The following is a 27,975-nucleotide window of genomic DNA, read 5'->3' on the forward strand; positions in this document are numbered from 1 at the left end:
GAATTGAAATATTCAAAGCTTAAATATACAATCATGTTGAATTGCAGCCCATAAAAACACACGCTGATAATAAGCACGATTCATGCAATGTATATTTTTTCAAGTAGTGCAATTCAACAAGCTTTTTTCTTTAAAAAACATGTCATTATTTTACTTCCATATAAGTAGAATCACACATTTCTGTTTAGATGGCAGTCAGAGTCATGCATTGTTTTCTGTTTACACAACAGTTGTTCTGGCTCTCGATTCTGATTGGCTGAGAGCCTTTAGTATCGCCACATTACCGTTTCAGCGCTTGTATCCCTCCGCTTTCAGCACTCTCTCAGCGAGTGTCATGTCAGAGAGCAAACACCATCATTTCTAAAATACTACTGTTGTTTTGTCACGGAATGTAGTTTTAAGAGATTTTTAAAGCTGCTGTCCGTAACTTTTTTAAGTTAAAAATAATCCAAATTAATTATTTAAAAAAAAACATCTTCAGCCAGTGTTCAAAACTCTCTGCTTGCCATAGCTAGATTCAAAACGGTTAGCTTGTAATAATGATTTAATTCCAGTGGTACTGGTGGGTTTCTGCGGGAAATTCGAGCATGTCTTTGCGTCATTACGTCACATCCATACACATAAAGAAGGAGTTTCGGCTAGCCGGCTATACTGCGCGTGAGGAGATGTAGAGATGGGCTTTTCTCGCAGCACTTTACATGATTAAACTTATGGCGGATCCAAGAAGATCCAAACAACAATCATCAGTGTCAACTGGAGATTAACCAGTTATAAAACCCAAAAGACTTCGTACTTCGGATTTTAGGTGGAAAGAGAAAGAAACCGTCTCATGCGAACACAAGGATACACATCGGTGGGGCTTTTGAAAGGTGCGTGAACTCTCGAAGGGGTTCGAAACGGAAGAAGAGAACAAGTAAGACATTTCAATAGTTCAATCGTGTAACAGTACGTTTTCTTAATTCACACAGTTATTGAGTTCCCTTTGTTGTGCCTTTCTCGTTTAGCTATTATGGAGAATATGAATTCTGAACTACACAGGTAATCATAAAACACATTAAATAACGTTAGTCACGCAATGCTGATGTTGTTAACATGAACAATTTGAGAACAAAGTAGGCTATGATTTGCACGGTTGCTGTAAATCGCGCTGATTTAATCTAACGATCGCTTGTCATGACGTCGAATGCTTTTTCCCCCTTAGTTGATCAGAACAAAAATGGATGTTACTTACTTGTTCAGAAGACTAACCCTTTCCGGTGAAAATTCTTATGTTGGTCAAACTTTCAAAAAGTGAATCTGTGATTCTGAATGACAGTATCCACACAGCGCGGTGATTGACAGCAGCACTCGCCTCAAAACACTGTGTTCATCCGCGCTGTTTCATGCCGATTTACAACCCACGTAAAGATGATGATTCCGCGAATCACTGCAGTTACAGATTTCGAACAGAGATGGCGACAAAAAGGGAAACAGCTACGGACTGCAGCTTTAAGCGAGCATGCAGTTATTTAGACCTCACAAATGCAACTTAATATAAACATAGAGTCTCCAGACCGCCAGTGTTCAGTGCTCATATTCAGCATATATGATATATGTCTCAGATCAGAGGTATATGATCATACATCTCAGCCAGTCCTGTGGGAATCTGTGTCTAAACACCAGGTATAATTCATTTTGTGTATATCAAACGGCAATCTTTGGTCTTATTAATCTATTACTTGTTCCTTTTTGAATACTGGCCATTTTCTCTGATGTAACCCAAATGAAATATAATTTTTGGATCTTTTTTAACTGTTATAAATATTCCCTCCTTTTCCTCTCTTTTTTTCTTGCGTAAACAAGATTCAATAAACACTGTCACAACTGAAGACTGCTTTGCTCCCTGTTTTGTGGCGATGGATTAATTTTTGTTGTGATTTCCTAAGGCTCATAGCAGATCCATCACACATATGTTTATATATTTTTAGAAATATGAAAGCAAAAGAGATATAAATATAGATAAGATAAATATAGATCCAATAGAGGGATCCCACTGTCAGACAGATTAGGAAAATTCAAATCAAACATTTTAAAAGAGGACAATACATCACGGTTGTTTAAACCAATGAGCATTAAGCTGTGTCGTCAGCAATTACTTTTAAATGTAACGTTCCCAACACTGTGTCTATACGACTGATATCATTAACAGCAAACCTGATTCGTCACATTATGTATTTAATGCAAAAGATATTTTCAAACATCCATTGGAAAATATTTATATATTTACATTTTAATGGTTATAAAGGAAAAATTGTGATTTAATTATATAGTATAATTTAATTCCATATTGAATTGTTTTCAGTTTTATAGTGTTCCCTAAAACAAGGATTTGATTTGACTTTAGGAGCTGAATGAGCAGAACCTTCACAAGTTTTGAGCAAGTTTTCTCTGTGATTCTCTGAAGTGGATCTGTTTTCCAGTGTAAATCAGTTTCCAGTGTAAGTGAGTTTTCTCTGTGATTCTCTGAAGTGGATCTGTTTTCCAGTGTAAATCAGTTTCCAGTGTAAGTGAGTTTTCTCTGTGATTCTCTGAAGTGGATCTGTCTTCCAGTGTAAATCAGTTTCCAGTGTAAGTGAGTTTTCTCTGTGATTCTCTGAAGTGGATCTGTCTTCCAGTGTAAATCAGTTTCCAGTGTAAGTGAGTTTTCTCTGTGATTCTCTGAAGTGGATCTGTCTTCCAGTGTAAATCAGTTTCCAGTGTAAGTGAGTTTTCTCTGTGATTCTCTGAAGTGGATCTGTCTTCCAGTGTAAATCAGTTTCCAGTGTAAGTGAGTTTTCTCTGTGATTCTCTGAAGTGGATCTGTCTTCCAGTGTAAATCAGTTTCCAGTGTAAGTGAGTTTTCTCTGTGATTCTCTGAAGTGGATCTGTCTTCCAGTGTAAATCAGTTTCCAGTGTACGTGAGTTTTCTCTGTGATTCTCTGAAGTGGATCTGTTTTCCAGTGTAAATCAGTTTCCAGTGTAAGTGAGTTTTCTCTGTGATTCTCTGAAGTGGATCTGTCTTCCAGTGTAAATCGGTTTCCAGTGTACGTGAGTTTTCTCTGTGATTCTCTGAAGTGGATCTGTCTTCCAGTGTAAATCAGTTTCCAGTGTAAGTGAGTTTTCTCTGTGATTCTCTGAAGTGGATCTGTCTTCCAGTGTAAATCAGTTTCCAGTGTAAGTGAGTTTTCTCTGTGATTCTCTGAAGTGGATCTGTTTTCCAGTGTAAATCAGTTTCCAGTGTACGTGAGTTTTCTCTGTGATTCTCTGAAGTGGATCTGTCTTCCAGTGTAAATCAGTTTCCAGTGTAAGTGAGTTTTCTCTGTGATTCTCTGAAGTGGATCTGTCTTCCAGTGTAAATCAGTTTCCAGTGTGAGTGAGTTTTCTCTGTGATTCTCTGAAGTGGATCTGTCTTCCAGTGTAAATCAGTTTCCAGTGTAAGTGAGTTTTCTCTGTGATTCTCTGAAGTGGATCTGTCTTCCAGTGTAAATCAGTTTCCAGTGTAAGTGAGTTTTCTCTGTGATTCTCTGAAGTGGATCTGTCTTCCAGTGTAAATCAGTTTCCAGTGTAAGTGAGTTTTCTCTGTGATTCTCTGAAGTGGATCTGTCTTCCAGTGTAAATCGGTTTCCAGTGTACGTGAGTTTTCTCTCCGAGCAGAAACACAAGGTTCAGAGGCCTCGAGTGCTTCCATGCCCCACATTCCCAACTTAGCTCCGTGTTTTCATCAGCTGCCGGGTTTGGAGATGAGCTGAGGGGTATTTATAGACACATGGAGAGCAGAGGAGGAATGTGTTGCTGCCGTTGACTCTCTTAGTGTTAGGAAGAGTTTATTGTTCACTGTTGGGTCAAATTTGAATCAGTTGCTTCTATAGAGCATAAAACCATCTTTAAATGTTAATCTCTCTTTGTCTGACAGATAAAGTGGTATGATGAACCCAGGAAACTAGATCTAAATAGATTAACATACATTATTACAAGTAGTTATTGCTCTACTGGTTCTTAATGTTATTGTGAGAGTCTGTTTGAAGTTTCCAACTCAGGGTTATCTCAACAAAAATATCTAAGATTATTAAGATTATTAGGGATAGTCATTTTTGTACAGTTAGTGAAAGATAGCAAAATGCAAACAAACTAAGCACTTGTAGGCAGTTGAAGTGTGGTTTATTGAGAGGTTTCAGGCATGAGGTCAGAAGCAGCGGGACAGACTCTCTCAGTCTATTATTGACTCAGTCTCTCACACGAGCTTCAGCAGTCGTGTGGTCTCTGTTCTCTGTTCTCTGTGGTCTCAGTGTTTTCTGTGGTCTCTGTTCTCTGTGGTCTCTGTTCTCTGTGGTCTCAGTGTTTTCTGTGGTCTCTGTTTTCTGTGGTCTCAGTGTTTTCTGTGGTCTCTGTTCTCTGTGGTCTCTGTTCTCTGTGGTCTCAGTGTTTTCTGTAGTCTCAGTGTTTTCTGTGGTCTCTGTGATGGAGGACTCTTGTCCCGCGACGAGCATGAACGGCCTCCAGCAGCACACAGAGATCTCTGCTGAATCTGAGCTTCCCCGCCGCAGCGATGTCAAAGTCTACAAGGAGTTCTGCGACTTCTACGTGCGATCGTGAGTCTGACGCTTTAACAGCTTCTGCATATTCACAAAAATATACTCATACTCAACTATATACTACTCAATTGTTGTTGACTCTTGTATGATAAATAGATAAAAGCGACTACTAAGTGTAAATGTAAATATAGTGTCTTAAAGGAGATTATTACGACATTTTGTTTCCATGTTTATCACTTGCCATGGCTGGCTTTAACATGAATCTTTAGCAGTAAACAACAGTAAATCTGTAAATCCTGTCATCTGATTGTGAGTGCTTTTACAGTAACTCTGAGCTGATGATATACATCATGTTCTTGAGCTCAGAAAGAGTGGAAATACCAGTGACTGATTGATTCATTGCATTACAGTAGCCAAAACCATCCCCATTACTCTTTTACTTTTGTCTGTTTCGTGAATTGTTTTATGTTTCAGTTGTTTGTTAGAAAGCTCAAAGCTCATATTCTGATAGCGTGTCCTGCTGTCAGTCAACATGTACACTTTTCTCTGGGTAATGACATTGTAAATGGCAGTTAGTCTGAAGCCGGTCGGTCACATATGAGATGTTTAACTTTTTTCTAAAACTTTTCCCTTAATTGTGTGGAGGGGTCTGCTCTCATCCGCTTCCAGTTATCTTCCCTGTACAATAACAGTCTGTTATGCTGCTTTATATTGGAAGCTGGTATTTGTTATCATATTATTTTATTACCATAATCATAAACAAACTGGTTTGTAGTGCAAATATTATAGTTTACTGCACTTTGTTATTCTTCTGTTTATTTCCCTATAGCGACTGATGAATCAGAAGTCTCACACATTCACAGAAAACTGGAAATCTAATCACTATAGTCTACAGGCAGAAAACCTTTTCAGAAATTAAGTGGCATCAATGAGTGTGAAGTTTGGAAATGTAAAGAGAAAGGGTGATCTGAACTGCTATATTTCTCTATTAAGTATACATTTTATTCAGGCAACTTAAAGACATTTTTTACTGAAAAAGGCACAATAATAATCTTTCAGCTAAGGACACAACATCCTGACGTACCGATAAACAACTGACCAGTTCAAGACAGTGTTTTCCCTCTCATGTGCAGTGTGTGTGAGACGCTGAGACTAGTTAACGCTTCACAGCCATATATGCAGATCCATATGCCATAGATGTTTCTGCAGGGCTGCATGTCTGAGCTTCACAAAGAGCCACATATAGACAAACAGCTGTAATATTCTTCATACTCTCGGCCTAGTGTGTAGTGCTTTAGTGAATGCTTTCATCCAGTGACTCTTTAAAGTGAGTCCACAGTATTTGTGGCTTAATCTCACTCACCACAATGTAACAGTCTTGACCTGTCACATTAGTTGCCCTTTGGTATGCAAGGCTTCTACCTGACACTAGGGGGAGGTAGTGTGCTTATTGATCTGTGATATCAGCAAGTCAATGATAGAAGGAGTTAGAGTTGTTTGGGGACTAACAGCATGGTGTCTGCATGCCACTCTTAGAGTCCAGACTGGGAATCTATCGGATTTTCTGCTCAGTCAAAGTAAGAGTTGGTGTTTTGTTTGCTTTATTCAAGGTTATTTTCATGGGAAACAAGCTTAGGAAATGGACATAGGAAACGGACATAGGAAACGGGCATAGGAAACAAGCTTAGGAAACGGACATAGGAAACGGGCATAGGAAACAGACATAGGAACCGGGCATAGGAACCGGACATAGGAACCGGACATAGGAACCGGACATAGGAACCGGGCATAGGAACCGGACATAGGAACCGGAAATAGGAAACAGGCATAGGAACCGGACATAGGAAACGGGCATAGGAAACAGGCATAGGAAACGGGCATAGGAAACGGGCATAGGAAACGGGCATAGGAAACAAGCTTAGGAACCGGACATAGGAACCGGACATAGGAAACAGACATAGAAAACGGCCATAGGAAACGGGGTTAGGAAACGGACATAGGAAACAAGCTTAGGAAACGGACACAGGAAACGGGCATAGGAAACGGGCATAGGAAACGGGCATAGGAAACGGGCATAGGAACCAGACATAGGAACCGGACATAGGAAACGGACATAGGAAACGGACATAGGAAACGGGCATAGGAAACAAGCTTAGGAAATGGACATAGGAAACGGACATAGGAAACGGGCATAGGAAACAAGCTTAGGAAACGGACACAGGAAACGGGCATAGGAAGCGGGCATAGGAAACGGGCATAGCAAACGGGCATAGGAAACGGACATAGGAAACGGGCATAGGAAACAAGCTTAGGAAATGGACATAGAAAAGAGACATAGGAACCGGACATAGAAAACAGACATAGGAAACTGGCATAGGAAACAGATATAGGAAACGGGCATAGGAAACGGGCACAGGAAACGGGCACAGGAAACGGGCATAGGAAACAGAAATAGGAAACGGACATAGGAAACGGGCATAGGAAACAGACATAGGAAACGGACATAGGAAACGGGCATAGGAAACAAAATTAGGAAACGGACATAGGAAACGGGCATAGGAAACAAGCTTAGGAAACGGACATAGGAAACGGGCATAGGAAACAGACATAGGAACCGGGCATAGGAACTGGACAAAGAAAACGGGCATAGGAAACGGGCATAGGAAACGGACATAGGAAACGGACATAGGAAACAAGCTTAGGAAATGGACATAGGAAACAGACATAGGAAACGGACATAGGAAACAGACATAGGAACCGGACATAGGAACCGGACATAGGAAACGGGCATAGGAAACGGGCATAAGAAACAGGAATAGGAAACAGACATAGGAACCGGACATAGGAAACGGGCATAGGAAACGGACATAGGAAACGGACATAGGAAACGGGCATAGGAAACAGACATAGGAAACGGGCATAGGAAACGGGCATAGGAAACGGACATAGGAAACAGGCATAAGAAACAAGCTTAGGAAACGGACATAGGAAACAGACATAGGAACCGGACATAGAAAATTGACATAGGAAACGGGCATAGGAAACGGACATAGGAAACTGGCATAGGAAACAAAATTAGGAAACGGACATAGGAAACGGGCATAGGAAACGGGCATAGGAAACAGACATAGGAACCGGGCATAGGAAACGGACATAGGAAACAAGCTTAGGAAATGGACATAGGAAACAGACATAGGAACCGGACATAGGAACCGGACATAGGAACCGGACATAGGAAACGGGCATAGGAAACGGACATAGGAAACGGGCATAGGAAACAGGCATAGGAAACGGGCATAGGAAACGGGCATAGGAAACGGACATAGGAAACAGACATAGGAACCGGACATAGGAAACGGGCATAGGAAACGGGCATAGGAAACAGGCATAGGAAACGGGCATATGAAACAGACATAGGAACCGGACATAGGAAACGGGCATAGGAAACGGACATAGGAAACGGGCATAGGAAACGGGCATAGGAAACGGACATAGGAAACGGACATAGGAAACAAGCTTAGGAAACGGACATAGGAAACAGACATAGGAACCGGACATAGGAACCGGACATAGGAAACGGGCATAGGAAACGGACATAGGAAACGGGCATAGGAAACGGGCATAGGAAACGGACATAGGAAACAGACATAGGAACCGGACATAGGAACTGGACAAAGAAAACAGGCATAGGAAACGGGCATAGGAAACGGACATAGGAAACGGACATAGGAAACAAGCTTAGGAAATGGACATAGGAAACAGACATAGGAAACGGACATAGGAAACAGACATAGGAACCGGACATAGGAACCGGACATAGGAAACGGGCATAGGAAACGGGCATAGGAAACAGGAATAGGAAACGGGCATAGGAAACGGACATAGGAAACAGACATAGGAACCGGACATAGGAAACGGGCATAGGAAACGGACATAGGAAACGGACATAGGAAACGGGCATAGGAAACAGACATAGGAAACGGGCATAGGAAACGGGCATAGGAAACGGACATAGGAAACAGGCATAAGAAACAAGCTTAGGAAACGGACATAGGAAACAGACATAGGAACCGGACATAGAAAATTGACATAGGAAACGGGCATAGGAAACGGACATAGGAAACTGGCATAGGAAACAAAATTAGGAAACGGACATAGGAAACGGACATAGGAAACGGGCATAGGAAACGGGCATAGGAAACAGACATAGGAACCGGGCATAGGAACCGGGCATAGGAAACGGACATAGGAAACAGGCATAAGAAACAAGCTTAGGAAACGGACATAGGAAACAGACATAGGAACCGGACATAGAAAATTGACATAGGAAACGGGCATAGGAAACGGACATAGGAAACTGGCATAGGAAACAAAATTAGGAAACGGACATAGGAAACGGACATAGGAAACGGGCATAGGAAACGGGCATAGGAAACAGACATAGGAACCGGGCATAGGAACCGGGCATAGGAAACGGACATAGGAAACAAGCTTAGGAAATGGACATAGGAAACAGACATAGGAACCGGACATAGGAACCGGACATAGGAACCGGACATAGGAAACGGGCATAGGAAACGGACATAGGAAACGGGCATAGGAAACAGGCATAGGAAACGGGCATAGGAAACGGGCATAGGAAACGGACATAGGAAACAGACATAGGAACCGGACATAGGAAACGGGCATAGGAAACGGGCATAGGAAACAGGCATAGGAAACGGGCATATGAAACAGACATAGGAACCGGACATAGGAAACGGGCATAGGAAACGGACATAGGAAACGGGCATAGGAAACGGGCATAGGAAACGGGCATAGGAAACGGACATAGGAAACGGACATAGGAAACAAGCTTAGGAAACGGACATAGGAAACGGGCATAGGAACCGGACATAGGAAACGGGCATAGGAAACGGACATAGGAAACGGGCATAGGAAACGGGCATAGGAAACGGACATAGGAAACAGACATAGGAACCGGACATAGGAACTGGACAAAGAAAACAGGCATAGGAAACGGGCATAGGAAACGGACATAGGAAACGGACATAGGAAACAAGCTTAGGAAATGGACATAGGAAACAGACATAGGAAACGGACATAGGAAACAGACATAGGAACCGGACATAGGAACCGGACATAGGAAACGGGCATAGGAAACGGGCATAGGAAACAGGAATAGGAAACAGGCATAGGAAACGGACATAGGAAACAGACATAGGAACCGGACATAGGAAACGGGCATAGGAAACGGACATAGGAAACGGACATAGGAAACGGGCATAGGAAACAGACATAGGAAACGGGCATAGGAAACGGGCATAGGAAACGGACATAGGAAACAGGCATAAGAAACAAGCTTACGAAACGGACATAGGAAACAGACATAGGAACCGGACATAGAAAATTGACATAGGAAACGGGCATAGGAAACGGACATAGGAAACTGGCATAGGAAACAAAATTAGGAAACGGACATAGGAAACGGACATAGGAAACGGGCATAGGAAACGGGCATAGGAAACAGACATAGGAACCGGGCATAGGAACCGGGCATAGGAAACGGACATAGGAAACAAGCTTAGGAAATGGACATAGGAAACAGACATAGGAACCGGACATAGGAACCGGACATAGGAACCGGACATAGGAAACGGGCATAGGAAACGGACATAGGAAACGGGCATAGGAAACAGGCATAGGAAACGGGCATAGGAAACGGGCATAGGAAACGGGCATAGGAAACGGACATAGGAAACAGACATAGGAACCGGACATAGGAAACGGGCATAGGAAGCAAGCTTAGGAAATGGACATAGGAAACGGACATAGGAAATGGGCATAGTAACCGGGCATAGGAAACAAGCTTAGGAAACGTACATAGGAAACGGACATAGGAAACAAGCTTAGGAAACGGACATAGGAAACGGACATAGGAAACGGACATAGGAAACAAGCTTAGGAAATGGACACAGGAAACAGGCATAGGAAACGGACATAGGAAACAAGCTTAGGAAATGGACATAGGAAACAGGCATAGGAAACAAGCTTAGGAAATGGACATAGGAAATGGACATAGGAAACGGGCATAGGAAACAAGCTTAGGAAACGGACATAGGAACCGGGCATAGGAACCGGTCATAGGAACCAGGCATAGGAAACGGACATAGGAAACGGCCATAGGAAACGGCCATAGGAAACGGGCATAGGAAACGGGCATAGGAAACGGGCATAGGAAACGGGCATAGGATATGGGCATAGGAAACGGGCATAGGAAATGGACATAGGAAATGGACATAGGATACGGGCATAGGAAACGGGCATAGGATACGGGCATAGGAAACGGGCATAGGAAATGGACATAGGAAATGGACATAGGATACGGGCATAGGAAACGGGCATAGGATACGGGCATAGGAAACGGGCATAGGAAACGGACATAGGAAACGGACATAGGAAACGGGCATAGGAAACGGGCATAGGAAACGGGCATAGGAAACGGGCATAGGATACGGGCATAGGAAACGGGCATAGGAAACGGGCATAGGAAACGGGCATAGGATACGGGCATAGGAAACGGGCATAGGAAACGGACATAGGAAATGGACATAGGAAACGGGAATAGGAAACGGACATAGGAAACGGACATAGGAAACGGGCATAGGAAACGAGCTTAGGAAACGAGCATAGGAAACGGACATAGGAAACGGGCATAGGAAACGGGCATAGGAAACGGGCATAGGAAACGGGCATAGGATACGGGCATAGGAAACGGGCATAGGAAACGGGCATAGGAAACGGGCATAGGATACGGGCATAGGAAACGGGCATAGGAAACGGACATAGGAAATGGACATAGGAAACGGGAATAGGAAACGGACATAGGAAACTGACATAGGAAACGGGCATAGGAAACAAGCTTAGGAAACGAGCATAGGAAACGGACATAGGAAACGGGCATAGGAAACGGACATAGGAAACAGGCATAGGAAACAAGCTTAGGAAACAGACATAGGAAACGGACATAGGAAACAGGCATAGGAAACAAGCTTAGGAAACAGACATAGGAAACGGACATAGGAACCAGACATAGGAAACGGGCATAGGAACCAGACATAGGAAACGGGCATAGGAAACGGGCATAGGAAACGGACATAGGAAACGGGCATAGGAAACGGACATAGGAAACGGGCATAGGAAACGGACATAGGAAACGGGCATAGGAAACGGGCACATAGAGTAGTATTTTTTAATCAAAAGACGAACCTCTGTCTCCACAGCAACATGACGAATGCGCTGGCCCACGCGGTGTGTGAGCGCTGTAAGGCCGGCTTCACAGCGACGGAGAGGATGGTGAACAGTAATGGCGAGCTGTTCCACGAGCAGTGCTTTGTCTGCGCGCAGTGCTTTCAGCAGTTCCTGCACGGACTCTTCTACGAGGTCAGACACCGCCGTTACATGTTTATATGATTATTTGTGTGAGGATATAATGCAATCTCCAGCCCCTTATATGAACTGATGGCAGCAAGAGATGCTACAGTACTTCTATATCAACTCGCACTTAGACAAAAGTTACTTGTTCTAGACTTGAGATCATGTCCTTTACAGATGTTTCATTTCAACCATATTCAGATTTTGTTTTGAGTCAAACCAGTAATTTGTCTGTGAAGTCTCTAAAGAGACTCAAATGCTTTAGCAGCAGAAACACGAATTGCTTTATAGTCCAGTTATATGTTTGAGAGTCAGCAGAGATTGAGTCATCTCTCTCCTGTGAAGGCCTCATCGACACGACAGCATCCGCACTGATCCTCAACTAACTCTCCATACTGGCGTGACTCCGATTTTCAACCAGATGGAACTGGATAATATTCTGATTGTTCTGATTCAATCTGACCTCTGACCTGTAATGCTGCCTGAATCATAATCATACACTGTTGGTGCACTGGCCAGAGGAGAACTGAGCGACTGAGTCTGGGTTATCACTAGGGGTTTTTCTCCATTAGGTCACTGATGGAGTTTTGGTTCCAGTGTCAACTTTTCCACCTTTGTTGCCATTGGATTGGCTTGCTTAGTTTGGGACATTAAATTTAACATTTAATTTAATATTCAACAATAATATTGATCTCCTGCATTGACACTTTTATACAAGAACTGAACTGAGCTGGACGATGACATCACGGTTTTCTCCAGAGCGGCTATATATATATATATATATATATATATATAATGAACTAAATTACTAACTTTTTTACAACAAAATGAAACATCACTGAACTTGTGGACTGTGACGCTATTTTCTTCTGGAAACAAACTTTGTTGCATTTTCTTGTTATCTCTGTAAAGTTGCTTTGAAACACTCTGTATTGGAAAAAGCGCTGTATAAATAAATGTGACTTGACTTGATATGTGAAAACGATGTTCACTTTTTCATAAAAGCATGAAACTAGGTACACTTTAATAGTTTGCTGCCCTGAATATTTTCGGAAATGGAGCCATCGCAAAAACGCCCTGTGGCGGCAATTTTGCGATGGCTTCATTTCTGAAAATGTTCAGGGCCGCAAACTGTTCAAGTGCACCAAGTTTCATGCTTTTATGAAAAAGTGAACATATCACCTGGACTATTAATAACACTGTCGATTATGACATTTTCCCTTGGTGAAATAAGGTACAGGTCCTTCTAAAAAAATTAGCATATTGTGATAAAGTTCATTATTTTCCATAATGTAATGATAAAAATTAAACTTTCATATATTTTAGATTCATTGCACACCAACTGAAATATTTCAGGTCTTTTATTGTTTTAATACTGATGATTTTGGCATACAGCTCATGAAAACCTAAAATTCCTATCTCAAAAAATTAGCATATCATGAAAAGGGTCTCTAAACGAGCTATTAACCTAATCATCCGAATCAACTAATTAACTCTAAACACCTGCAAAAGATTCCTGAGGCTTTTACAAACTAATATCACAAACCATCTCTGAATTCATTACTCAGTGATGTTTGTGCTATTGTTTTCCCACCAAATATGATGTCATTTCCTGGAGGATGAAGGTTTTATTCTTTAGCGGATTTTGCGATGTAAAGTGGTGTTGAAGACAAACATTTAATTTGATTATCCATTCACAGAAAACACGTCTTGCTTGGATGTTAATCATTTTAATTGAAAAAAGGGGGAAGAATGAGGAAACACCTGGAATACTCTTAATAAATGACTCTTAATAAAATGTTTTGTTTAATCATTGACGCACCTGGGAACATGGAAAAAATGGCAACGTTCACTCAAACCCGAGTAGTGAAGTTGACTTTATTATTATATGTGCTACAGAACAATATTCCATATAACTCCTATGTTTCCATAAGCCGTGACTTTTAAAATCTTGTCTAAGATGGAGTCATGAATCTGTACTGAACAGTAGGAACAACCAGGTGACGTGTTCTGTGACGTGTGACGCATGTATCCTGCTCTTGCTTTTGCAGTTTGAAGGCAGAAAATACTGCGAGCATGACTTCCAGATGCTGTTCGCTCCCTGCTGTCACCAGTGCGGTGAGTAAACACACACAACTCAAACCAAGTCCTGAATGTCTAACCTGACTTCTGGTGTGTGATGCATGCAGCTTGTGTTTGTGTGATTGGTCCTGTTCGCAGGCGAGTTCATCATTGGCCGTGTGATAAAGGCCATGAACCTGAGCTGGCATCCAGACTGTTTCTGCTGTGATCTCTGTCAGGCTGTTCTCGCAGACGTGGGCTTTGTGAAGAACACAGGCAGGTGAGTCTCAGATAACACAATAGGGCATTGAATGTAAACATGAATGTGATTTGAAATTCAAATTCAGAAAATATGATTCTGTCCACCAGACATTTGTGCCGTCCGTGTCATAACCGTGAGAAGGCTCATGGTCTGGGGAAGTACATCTGCCAGAAATGCCAAGCCATCGTTGAAGATGTTCCTCTGATTTTCAAGAACGATCCGTACCATCCTGACCATTTCAGCTGCAATAACTGCGGGTGAGGAAACGCACTGCAAACACACCAGCGACTGCACGGATGAGAGTTTCTCAGAGTTTCTCATTTTGCAGATAAACAGGAGTTCACTGGATACATGTTTATCAGTCGTCTAAGTACAGAGGCTGTATAATGTCATTTTACAGTCTTGATGTTGTTTTCAGGCTCTACTAGAACAGGTTTTCCCGCTTGAATGTTCATTATTTTCCTCATATTCTCCATTGTTGCGGCTCCTCTCTTCCCAGTCTGTCAGTAACGCTCTGTTTACTTCCTGTCTCTGTGAGGCCCCTCCTCCTGAAAAGCACACTGTGCTCTGACTGGTCGGCTGGAGCAGTGTTGTAAATGGGCGAGCGCTTCGAGTGTGTTTGGGTAATGTCCAGCCCCTTACCATAACCGCCAGTTTAACACACTACTAACTATCTCAACCAGGCCCCGCCCCTTTATTCTGCGTATGAATTATTATAATGAGGAATATTGTCTGACATTACAGACTAACATTACAGACTAACATTACAGACTGACATTACAGACTGACATTACAGACTAACATTACTGACTGACATTACAGACTGACATTACTGACTGACATTACTGACTGACATTACTGACTGACATTACTGACTGACATTACAGACTAACATTACTGACTGACATTACAGACTAACATTACTGACTGACATTACAGACTAACATTACTGACTGACATTACTGACTGACATTACTGACTGACATTACAGACTAACATTGACTGACATTACTGACTGACATTACTGACTGACATTACAGACTGACATTACTGACTGACATTACTGACTGACATTACTGACTGACATTACAGACTAACATTACTGACTGACATTACAGACTAACATTACTGACTGACATTACTGACTGACATTACTGACTGACATTACTGACTGACATTACAGACTAACATTACTGACTGACATTACTGACTGACATTACTGACTGACATTACTGACTGACATTACAGACTAACATTACTGACTGACATTACTGACTGACATTACTGACTGACATTACTGACTGACATTACTGACTGACATTACAGACTGACATTACTGACTGACATTACTGACTGACATTACAGACTGACATTACTGACTGACATTACTGACTGACATTACTGACTGACATTACTGACTGACATTACTGACTGACATTACAGACTGACATTACTGACTGACATTACTGACTGACATTACTGACTGACATTACAGACTGACATTACTGACTGACATTACTGACTGACATTACAGACTAACATTACTGACTGACATTACAGACTAACATTACTGACTGACATTACTGACTGACATTACTGACTGACATTACTGACTGACATTACTGACTGACATTACTGACTGACATTACTGACTGACATTACTGACTGACATTACAGACTGACATTACTGACTGACATTACTGACTGACATTACAGACTAACATTACTGACTGACATTACAGACTAACATTACTGACTGACATTACTGACTGACATTACTGACTGACATTACAGACTAACATTGACTGACATTACTGACTGACATTACTGACTGACATTACAGACTGACATTACTGACTGACATTACTGACTGACATTACAGACTGACATTACTGACTGACATTACTGACTGACATTACTGACTGACATTACTGACTGACATTACAGACTAACATTACTGACTGACATTACAGACTAACATTACTGACTGACATTACAGACTAACATTACTGACTGACATTACTGACTGACATTACTGACTGACATTACAGACTAACATTGACTGACATTACTGACTGACATTACAGACTGACATTACTGACTGACATTACTGACTGACATTACAGACTGACATTACTGACTGACATTACAGACTGACATTACTGACTGACATTACTGACTGACATTACTGACTGACATTACTGACTGACATTACAGACTGACATTACTGACTGACATTACAGACTGACATTACTGACTGTCATTACAGACTAACATTACTGACTGACATTACAGACTGACATTACTGACTGACATTACTGACTGACATTACAGACTAACATTACTGACTGACATTACAGACTAACATTACTGACTGACATTACTGACTGACATTACAGACTAACATTACTGACTGACATTACAGACTGACATTACAGACCGACATTACAGACTGACATTACTGACTGACATTACTGACTGACATTACAGACTGACTTTACTGACTGACATTACAGACTGACATTAGTGACTGACATTACAGACTAACATTACTGACTGACATTACAGACTGACATTACTGACTGTCATTACAGACTAACATTACTGACTGACATTACAGACTGACATTACTGACTGACATTACTGACTGACATTACAGACTGACATTACAGACTACTAACATTACTGACTGACATTACAGACTGACATTACTGACTGTCATTACAGACTAACATTATGTGACTGACATTACAGACTAACATTACTGACTGACTACGCTACGACTGACATTACAGACTAACATTACTGACTGACATACAGACTGACATTACTGACTGACATTACTGACTGACATTACAGACTGACATTACTGACTGACATTACTGACTGACATTACTGACTGACATTACTGACTGACATTACAGACTGACATTACTGACTGACATTACAGACTGACATTACAGACCGACATTACAGACTGACATTACTGACTGACATTATTACTTACAGACTAACATTACTGACTGACATTACTGACTGACATTACTGACTGACATTACTGACTGACATTACTGACTGACATTACTGACCTGACATTACTGACTGACATTACTGACTGACATTACAGACTGACATTACTGACTGACATTACAGACTGACATTACTGACTGACATTACTGACTGACATTACAGACTAACATTACTGACTGACATTACAGACTGACATTACTGACTGACATTACAGACTGACATTACTGACTGACATTACTGACTGACATTACTGACTGACATTACTGACTGACATTACTGACTGACATTACTGACTGACATTACTGACTGACATTACAGACTGACTTTACTGACTGACATTACAGACTGACATTAGTGACTGACATTACTGACTGACATTAAAGACTAACATTACTGACTGACATTACAGACTGACATTACTGACTGACATTACAGACTGACATTACTGACTGACATTACTGACTGACATTACTGACTGACATTACTGACTGACATTACAGACTGACATTAGTGACTGACATTACAGAAAGTCATTCTGACTGACATTAAAGACTGACATTACTGACTGACATTACAGACTGACATTACTGACTGACATTACAGACTGACATTACTGACTGACATTACTGACTGACATTACTGACTGACATTACTGACTGACATTACTGACTGACATTACAGACTGAGATTACTGACTGACATTACTGACTGACATTACTGACTGACATTACTGACTGACATTACTGACTGACATTACTGACTGACATTACTGACTGACATTACAGACTGACATTACTGACTGACATTACTGACTGACATTACTGACTGACATTACAGACTGACATTACTGACTGACATTACAGACTGACATTACTGACTGACATTACTGACTGACATTACTGACTGACATTACTGACTGACATTACTGACTGACATTACTGACTGACATTACTGACTGACATTACTGACTGACATTACATGACTGACATTACTGACTGACATTACTGACTGACATTACTGACTGACATTACAGACTGACATTACTGACTGACATACAGACTGACATTACTGACTGACATTACTGACTGACATTACAGACTGACATTACTGACTGACATTACAGACTGACATTACTGACTGACATTACTGACTGACATTACTGACTGACATTACTGACTGACATTACAGACTGACATTACTGACTGACATTACTGACTGACATTACTGACTGACATTACAGACTGACATTACTGACTGACATTACTGACTGACATTACAGACTGACATTACTGACTGACATTACTGACTGACATTACTGACTGACATTACAGACTGACATTACTGACTGACATTACAGACTGACATTACTGACTGACATTACAGACTGACATTACTGACTGACATTACAGACTGACATTACTGACTGACATTACTGACTGACATTACTGACTGACATTACTGACTGACATTACAGACTGACATTACTGCCTGACATTACTGACTGACATTACAGACTGACATTACTGACTGACATTACTGACTGACATTACAGACTGACATTACTGACTGACATTACTGACTGACATTACAGACTGACATTACTGACTGACATTACAGACTGACATTACTGACTGACATTACAGACTGACATTACTGACTGACATTACTGACTGACATTACTGACTGACATTACAGACCGACATTACAGACTGACATTACAGACTGACATTACAGACTGACATTACAGACCGACATTACAGACCGACATTACAGACTGACATTACAGACTGACATTACAGACTAACATTACTGACTGACATTACAGACTGACATTACTGACTGACATTACTGACTGACATTACAGACCGACATTACAGACCGACATTACAGACTGACATTACAGACTGACATTACAGACTAACATTACTGACTGACATTACTGAATGACATTACAGACAGACATTACAGACTGACATTACAGACTGACATTACTGACTGACATTACTGACTGACATTACTGACTGACATTACTGACTGACATTACAGACAGACATTACAGACTGACATTACAGACTGACATTACAGACTGACATTACAGACTGACATTACAGACTAACATTACTGACTGACATTACTGACCGACATTACTGACCGACATTACTGACCGACATTACAGACCGACATTACAGACAGACATTACTGACTGACATTACTGACTGACATTACAGACAGACATTACAGACTGACATTACTGACTGACATTACTGACTGACGTTACTGACTGACGTTACTGACTGACGTTACTGACTGACCTTACTGACCGACGTTACTGTCGACGTTACTGACCGACGTTACTGACCGACATTACAGACCGACGTTACAGACTGACGTTACTGACTGACGTTACTGACCGACGTTACAGACCGACCTTACAGACCGACATTACAGACTGACATTACAGACTGACATTACTGACTGACATTACAGACTGACATTACTGACCGACATTACAGACCGACATTACAGACCGACATTACAGACCGACATTACAGACCGACATTACTGACCGACATTACAGACCGACATTACAGACCGACATTACAGACTGACATTACAGACTGACATTACTGACTGACATTACTGACTGACATTACTGACTGACATTACTGACCGACATTACTGACTGACATTACAGACTGACATTACTGACTGACATTACAGACCGACGTTACTGACCGACGTTACAGACCGACGTTACAGACCGACGTTACAGACCGACGTTACTGACCGACGTTACTGACCGACGTTACTGACTGACGTTACTGACTGACATTACTGACCGACATTACAGACCGACGTTACAGACTGACATTACAGACTGACATTACTGACCGACATTACAGACTGACATTACTGACCGACATTACAGACCGACATTACAGACCGACATTACTGACTGACATTACTGACTGACATTACTGACTGACATTACTGACTGACATTACTGACTGACATTACTGACTGACATTACTGACTGACATTACTGACTGACATTACTGACTGACATTACTGACTGACATTACTGACTGACATTACTGACTGACATTACTGACTGACATTACTGACTGACATTACTGACTGACATTACTGACCGACATTACAGACCGACATTACAGACCGACATTACTGACTGACATTACTGACTGACATTACTGACTGACATTACTGACTGACATTACAGACTGACATTACTGACTGACATTACAGACTGACATTACAGACCGACATTACTGACTGACATTACAGACTGACATTACTGACTGACATTACTGACTGACATTACTGACTGACATTACAGACTGACATTACTGACCGACATTACAGACTGACATTACTGACTGACATTACAGACTGACATTACAGACCGACATTACTGACTGACATTACTGACTGACATTACTGACTGACATTACAGACTGACATTACTGACTGACATTACAGACTGACATTACTGACTGACATTACAGACCGACATTACAGACCGACATTACTGACCGACATTACTGACTGACATTACTGACTGACATTACAGACTGACATTACTGACTGACATTACTGACTGACATTACTGACTGACATTACTGACTGACATTACAGACTAACATTACTGACTGACATTACTGACTGACATTACAGACTGACATTACTGACCGACATTACTGACTGACATTACAGACTGACATTACAGACTGACATTACAGACTGACATTACTGACTGACATTACTGACTGACATTACAGACCGACGTTACAGACCGACGTTACAGACCGACGTTACAGACCGACGTTACAGACCGACGTTACTGACCGACGTTACTGACCGACGTTACTGACTGACATTACAGACTGACATTACTGACTGACATTACAGACCGACGTTACTGACCGACGTTACAGACCGACGTTACAGACCGACGTTACAGACCGACGTTACTGACCGACGTTACTGACCGACGTTACTGACTGACGTTACTGACTGACATTACTGACCGACATTACAGACCGACGTTACAGACTGACATTACAGACTGACATTACTGACCGACATTACAGACTGACATTACTGACCGACATTACAGACCGACATTACAGACCGACATTACTGACTGACATTACTGACTGACATTACTGACTGACATTACTGACTGACATTACTGACTGACATTACTGACTGACATTACTGACTGACATTACTGACTGACATTACTGACTGACATTACTGACTGACATTACTGACTGACATTACTGACTGACATTACTGACCGACATTACAGACCGACATTACAGACCGACATTACTGACTGACATTACTGACTGACATTACTGACTGACATTACTGACTGACATTACAGACTGACATTACTGACTGACATTACAGACTGACATTACAGACCGACATTACTGACTGACATTACAGACTGACATTACTGACTGACATTACTGACTGACATTACTGACTGACATTACAGACTGACATTACTGACCGACATTACAGACTGACATTACTGACTGACATTACAGACTGACATTACAGACCGACATTACTGACTGACATTACTGACTGACATTACTGACTGACATTACAGACTGACATTACTGACTGACATTACAGACTGACATTACTGACTGACATTACAGACCGACATTACAGACCGACATTACTGACTGACATTACTGACTGACATTACTGACTGACATTACAGACTGACATTACTGACTGACATTACTGACTGACATTACTGACTGACATTACTGACTGACATTACAGACTAACATTACTGACTGACATTACTGACTGACATTACAGACTGACATTACTGACCGACATTACTGACTGACATTACAGACTGACATTACAGACTGACATTACAGACTGACATTACTGACTGACATTACTGACTGACATTACAGACTAACATTACTGACTGACATCACAGACTGACATTACTGACTGACATTACTGACTGACATTACAGACTGACATTACTGACTGACATTACAGACTGACGAAAGATGAACATGGAAATAATAGGACCAATATAACTTAATTGGACCTTTTCAAGGGTTCTGCCCAGTGACTAGCTGTTGTACCCAATAGTATCAATTCTGAGATCATAATAATAAGTATAGGACCTCTCTAGACCTCAAGGTTGTGTGTGTGTGTGTGTGTGTGTGCGTTTGTTTTTGTGATTTATGAGGACAGAAATTTGTATAATGACATGGCTATTACACTGGTATTACAACGTGAACGTGATTTATGAGGACATTTCCTGAGTCCTCATATTTCGAATGGCTTTAAAAACATACTAAAGAGTGTTTTATTAAAAATGTAAAAGTGCATAAAGTTTTCTGTGATGGGTAGGTTTCGGGTTGGGGTTAGTGTGGGTGTGTGTGTGTGTGTGTGTGTGATGGGTAGGGTTAGTGTAGGGGAATAGAATACACAGTTTGGACAGTATAAAATCCATTACGCCTACGGAATTTCCTCACAAGTATAGCAAAACAAACCTGCGTGAGTGTGTGTGTGTGTGTGTTTGTGTGCAGTAAGGAGCTGACGGCGGACGCCAGGGAGCTGAAAGGCGAGCTGTACTGTCTGCCGTGTCATGATAAGCTGGGTGTGCCGATCTGCGGCGCCTGCAGGAGACCAATCGAGGGCCGCGTGGTCAATGCCTTGGGCAAACAGTGGCACGTGGAGGTATTTCAGCACAGCGCTTCATCTAAAAAATGCCCAGAATATATTCTGATCTTTGAATGATTAATCATCATTGATGCTTTAACCTCTAAAGTGGGATCATTACCTATTACCCTCTTTCTTTCATGCACATGTGTGTTTGCAGCATTTTGTGTGTGCTAAATGTGAGAAAGCGTTTCTGGGTCACCGGCACTATGAGCGCAAGGGTTTGGCGTACTGTGAGACTCACTACAACCAGGTACAGTTTGGAAATTAGCTCAGTTTTATTCATCTTCATTACACTTTTGCAAAATAAATACAAAACATGATTGTGAAATATTCAATATACCAAGATCAGGACGTATGAAGATTTCAGTATCAGCATAAATGAAACAGACGCTTGCTGTCTGTTCAGTTTATACAGGCATTTACTTCAAATCATTGTTGGAAAACTGTAGTAACTTACAAGGATGTTTAGATTTCTCATGAAGCATTTAAAAATGTGAAGAGTGATCAGGCCCTGATAGAGATGATATGTATGGGACAGTCGGTGTACAAAAGACTACTGAGACACACAACAGTGCCTACAACAGCTGGACACAGTCCCAGATGCTCTACTCATGATCTGAATGTGTGTGTGTGTGTGTGTGTGTGTGTGTCACATCTGTCTTCCAGCTCTTCGGAGACGTCTGTAACCACTGCAACCGCGTCATTGAGGGAGACGGTATAAACACTTAAACACTGTTCAACACTTGCATTATATGTATAATGATCTCAGGATTTATAACTCACGTGATGCTTGATTCTCTCTTCTGTCTTTCAGTTGTGTCTGCACTGAATAAGGCCTGGTGTGTTAAATGCTTCAGCTGCTCCACATGCAACTCCAAGCTGACACTCAAGTGCGTACCATTACTACAATGTTTGCTGGGAAGTAACATATCGAATTAAAACATTCACATTCGAATCATACAAACCATGTTAAATTAATCAGGGACATTGGGGCTAGTTGTCACTTCAGTGGATATTTCTTATGGTAGTTTCAAATCCATTTCTAAAACAGACAATACTTATAGTTGGCATGATATCAGAATTTACCTTTTGTGTGTTTCTTAATTTGTGTTACTGGTTTAATTGTGAATAATTCCTCCATGCATATATTCATTTTGAACTCGCAATCATTAATGAAAGTGTCATAGTTTCTCTGTGTGCAATCAAGCCAATCACATATGGTCTATTTTCATAATCTAGTCAACAACAGAAGGATAAAATCAAGGCTAGGGTCATGTCTTTTCTTCTTTGATAAGCCGTTTCACTTGTAAATACATCACAATAGTTGCAAAAGGTGAGGAAACTTATCTATTACAAAAACTCAGAACTAGAAACAGAACAACTGATAAAATGAATGACAGGTATAACTGATAATCAAATCGACAAGACAATATAGAAATTAACTGAAAACTGGGACACAGGAATGGTGGGCAATGCAGGGTGGGAGAGGCTTAGATGGGGGGTGCAGGGTGGGAGGGGCTTAGGTGGGGGATGCAGGGTGGGAGGGGCTTAGGTGGGGGGTGCAGGGTGGGAGGGGCTTAGGTGGGGGGTGCAGGGTGGGAGGAGCTTAGGTGGGAAATTCAGGGTGGGAGGGGCTTAGGTGGGGGATGCAGGGTGGGAGGAGCTTAGGTAGGGGATGCAGGGTGGGAGGAGCTTAGGTGGGGGATGCAGGGTGGGAGGGGCTTAGGCGGGGGATGCAGGGTGCGAGGAGCTTAGGTGGGGGATGCAGGGTGGGAGGGGCTTAGGTGGGGAATTCAGGGTGGGAGGGGCTTAGGTGGGGGATGCAGGGTGGGAGGAGCTTAGGTGGGGGATGCAGGGTGGGAGGAGCTTAGGTGGGGGATGCAGGGTGGGAGGGGCTTAGGTGGGGGATGCAGGGTGGGAGGAGCTTAGGTGGGGGATGCAGGGTGGGACGGGCTTAGGTGGGGGATGCAGGGTGGGAGGGGCTTAGGTGGGGGATGCAGGGTGGGAGGGGCTTAGGTGGGGAATGCAGGGTGGGAGGGGCTTTTCTGGAGCTCTGTCATCTTAAGCCTTCAAGACCAAAGTCCACATTTCCACCTGTTCGCCAAAACCGTGATGGCCCGTCTGCACTCCTCGGTCCACTAGACTCCTCCTCCTCCTCCTCGCACAAACTCGTCCAGTTCCAGCGGTCGATCTCCAGCTGACTAAAACAAGCCTTTTCTAATCCCTAATTTAAGACATTTCAGTCGCATCATTTCTGTATTCTCTGCTCTTTCCTATAGAGATGATGATGGTACAGGAATTTGGCCAGTGTTACACAGTGAAACAGGACATCATAGTTTACCACTTCACTGTACTAAATCACTGTTAAACTTAAATTGATCATATATATAGAACTGTATAGATTTTTACTTATAAGAATTTCTAAAGTTGCCAATAATTGGCACGTTTTGCAGAAAATACTATTTTTCTCTTTTCTTAAGTATACTTAATTTAAAGGTGTTTTTGTGAATATTTTGAATGAAAGACTAAAACTAAAAATTACTTTGCTTACATTTAACAAGTTTGACAAAGATTTTCTGCATAAAGTCGTCATGAAACAGAAGTTGTGCTAGAATTTTCTCCCCTATTGTGCTGTATGTACAAGTGAAACGGCTTCTGGAGCAAGATCAAATGTAGGCGGGGCTTGATTGTGTCCGTGGGGAATTGATTGGATGGTTGTGGTTTGCTATTGGCTGATCTCATGTGACAGGTTATAGCCCCGCCCTCGTCATCAGAGAAGAGATGCTCTAAGAACAACTTATTCAGATTCAAGATTACCAGGAATATCTCTAAGCTTATCATGTGCATCGATAAATCATTTAGAATAAATATTCCATAAGAAATAAGAATGATTTGTTTTGATTTCATAGTGACATTAATAGCAAAACAGTTATTAAACAAAATTAATGAAACAGGAAAAAACAAAATTAATGAAACAGGAAAAATGTAAATGTAATGTACAAAAATGTCAAACCATTGGCAACTAAACTCACATAGGGTGAGAATTGCTCATTTCTTTCCTGATCTGTGTTGTTGTTCAGGGATAAGTTTGTGGAGATGGATCTGAAGCCCGTGTGTAAGCGCTGCTACGAGCGAGTGCCAGACGAGCTCAAGAGACGCTTGTCCAGGCGTGAACAAGACAACAAGGACAAGAAGAAGAAGATGCCCATCTGTCTGTGATGATGGCCATCCCAACACCTCAACGGTCAGTGCTTTTAACCTCCCCAAAGCGATAAAGATGAAGCTCAGCATTCTCTCTTTCCGCTTAATGGGCCTCATTTATAATACGTGTGTATACACATTTGATCTTTGAGTGTGCTTATGGTAAAATCCATGCTAACATTCATATCATAACATAATATTAATTTACAAGTCTTTGACGTGGAAAAGTGCTTTATGCCACATCAGTGTCTAAGTAGACGTACACACTTTTCCATGTGGCAGAGAGTCGGAGAACTGCAGGTAATTGGAAATCTGAGCAATTCTCGCCGTTCTCAAGTAAAGGATTCGGACGTTGATTGGTGCTGTTACATGCTCATGACAAATTAGGGTTAGGAGATCTGAAACCAACACACAAGTCCATATAATGCAAGTATACGGGACCGTATCAAAAACCACACAAAACGAAAATGACGGGATCATTATAAGCCTATTGGATGAATCAACGTCTTCTGAAGCGAAACGATAGGTGTGAAATGAACCATCACTTCCAGCTAACTGTCATATGTGTTCTATTGATGTGACGTTCCTCTGCATTTCTCTCGTGTGAGGTTCAGAACGTACACGTCTATGTCAACAAACATGCATAACAGCTGGCTGGAAGCAATGGTTCATAATTTAAAAAGTTTACAATATTGGTATTTTTCTCTCTCCCACACACACACACACACACACACACACACACCTATCGTTTGGCGTCAGAAGTCATTGATTCATCCACTGGGCTCTTATGGATTACTGGCATGTTTACTTTCTGAAGCGCAAACTGAAAGTCCCGTTGCCACTGACTCACAGAGATTGACTGTTTCTGTCAAATATAAAGTCATGTACTCCTGGGGCGGCATGAGGCTGAGTAAATCATAAGAGAAGCTTCATTTTTGGGTGAAGGATCATTTTAAGTGCAACATTAAAGAATACTCAAACTTTGCTGAACCTTTACAGTGCTGATGAAGATGGTTTTACTCTCAAGTCAAACCTTTGGTCCATTAAGAGCATTTCTGACCAGTTTTATACATGGACTTTTGTTGTTTTATTTCATTAAATTTAAACATCCAAAAGCCAAGGGTCTTTTTAGCTTCTTCTATAAATTCAGTGTTTGAGATATTATTTGTCCTGTAGTCATGAGTCTTCCTCGTCGTTATGTTGGACTGAATGACTGATTTGAGTTGTTAAATGTGTTTGCAGGAGTTTATCTGCGCTTGATGAAGATGAACAACTGAACCGACTCCAGCACACGCGTCTGAATACTTTCACTGTCTACATGTGCATGTGTGCTGGATTTCATCTCGATTGCACAGAATCTGTATGTTATGAGCTGAGACTGAGATTTCTTCTTGTAGTTCAGTCACTTCAGTGGTGTGTTCATGAATATGAAGATATGCAGTCTTATGTTCTGTTGTGCCGTTTAATTCCTCACTTGAGGTCTATGGAATTGTATTTGATGTGTGGATATTTATATTCTTCTGCAGCAAAAACACAATAAAAAGTTTTACTTTAAGAACTTCATTTAGTCTCTCCAGATCCTTCAGATTCACAGCTCCTCTTCAGCTCAGCCCACTCAAACTCAATAAGAGGCTATCAGGTTTAGATTTTTTTTCTGTTGGTATTTGCTAGAATCCATGATACCATGTATCTGAATAAGAA

At 41.5% G+C, this 27,975-nt stretch overlaps 1 protein-coding gene across 1 annotated transcript; it reads left to right on the forward strand.

Moving 5' to 3' along the window:
- The first annotated feature begins 80 nt into the window (after positions 1 to 80).
- Positions 81 to 27,837, forward strand: lims2 (LIM and senescent cell antigen-like domains 2). Its single transcript, XM_077239036.1, has 11 exons — positions 81 to 4,607; positions 11,834 to 11,993; positions 14,036 to 14,102; positions 14,205 to 14,325; positions 14,415 to 14,564; positions 22,938 to 23,088; positions 23,231 to 23,323; positions 23,740 to 23,788; positions 23,888 to 23,963; positions 26,154 to 26,317; positions 27,517 to 27,837. Exons 1-10 carry the CDS (start codon positions 4,477 to 4,479, stop codon positions 26,290 to 26,292), a joined length of 1,137 nt encoding a protein of 378 aa, XP_077095151.1. The 5' UTR covers positions 81 to 4,476; the 3' UTR covers positions 26,293 to 26,317; positions 27,517 to 27,837.
- The last annotated feature ends 138 nt before the right edge of the window (positions 27,838 to 27,975 follow it).

The sequence above is a fragment of the Siphateles boraxobius genome, unplaced genomic scaffold (assembly GCF_051911475.1).
Source record: "Siphateles boraxobius isolate OS27281-9 unplaced genomic scaffold, OSU_SipBor_1 100, whole genome shotgun sequence".
Lineage (NCBI taxonomy): Eukaryota > Metazoa > Chordata > Actinopteri > Cypriniformes > Leuciscidae > Siphateles > Siphateles boraxobius.

What these genes read in the sequence shown, in the direction of transcription:
- lims2 (XM_077239036.1), top strand. Translation starts at nt 4,477, where the DNA reads ATGGAGGACTCTTGTCCCGCGACGAGCATGAACGGCCTCCAGCAGCAC. An exon ending in TGCGACTTCTACGTGCGATC is followed by an intron (nt 4,608 to 11,833) that starts GTGAGTCTGACG and finishes CTGTCTCCACAG; the next exon opens with CAACATGACGAATGCGCTGG. An exon ending in TCCCTGCTGTCACCAGTGCG is followed by an intron (nt 14,103 to 14,204) that starts GTGAGTAAACAC and finishes TCCTGTTCGCAG; the next exon opens with GCGAGTTCATCATTGGCCGT.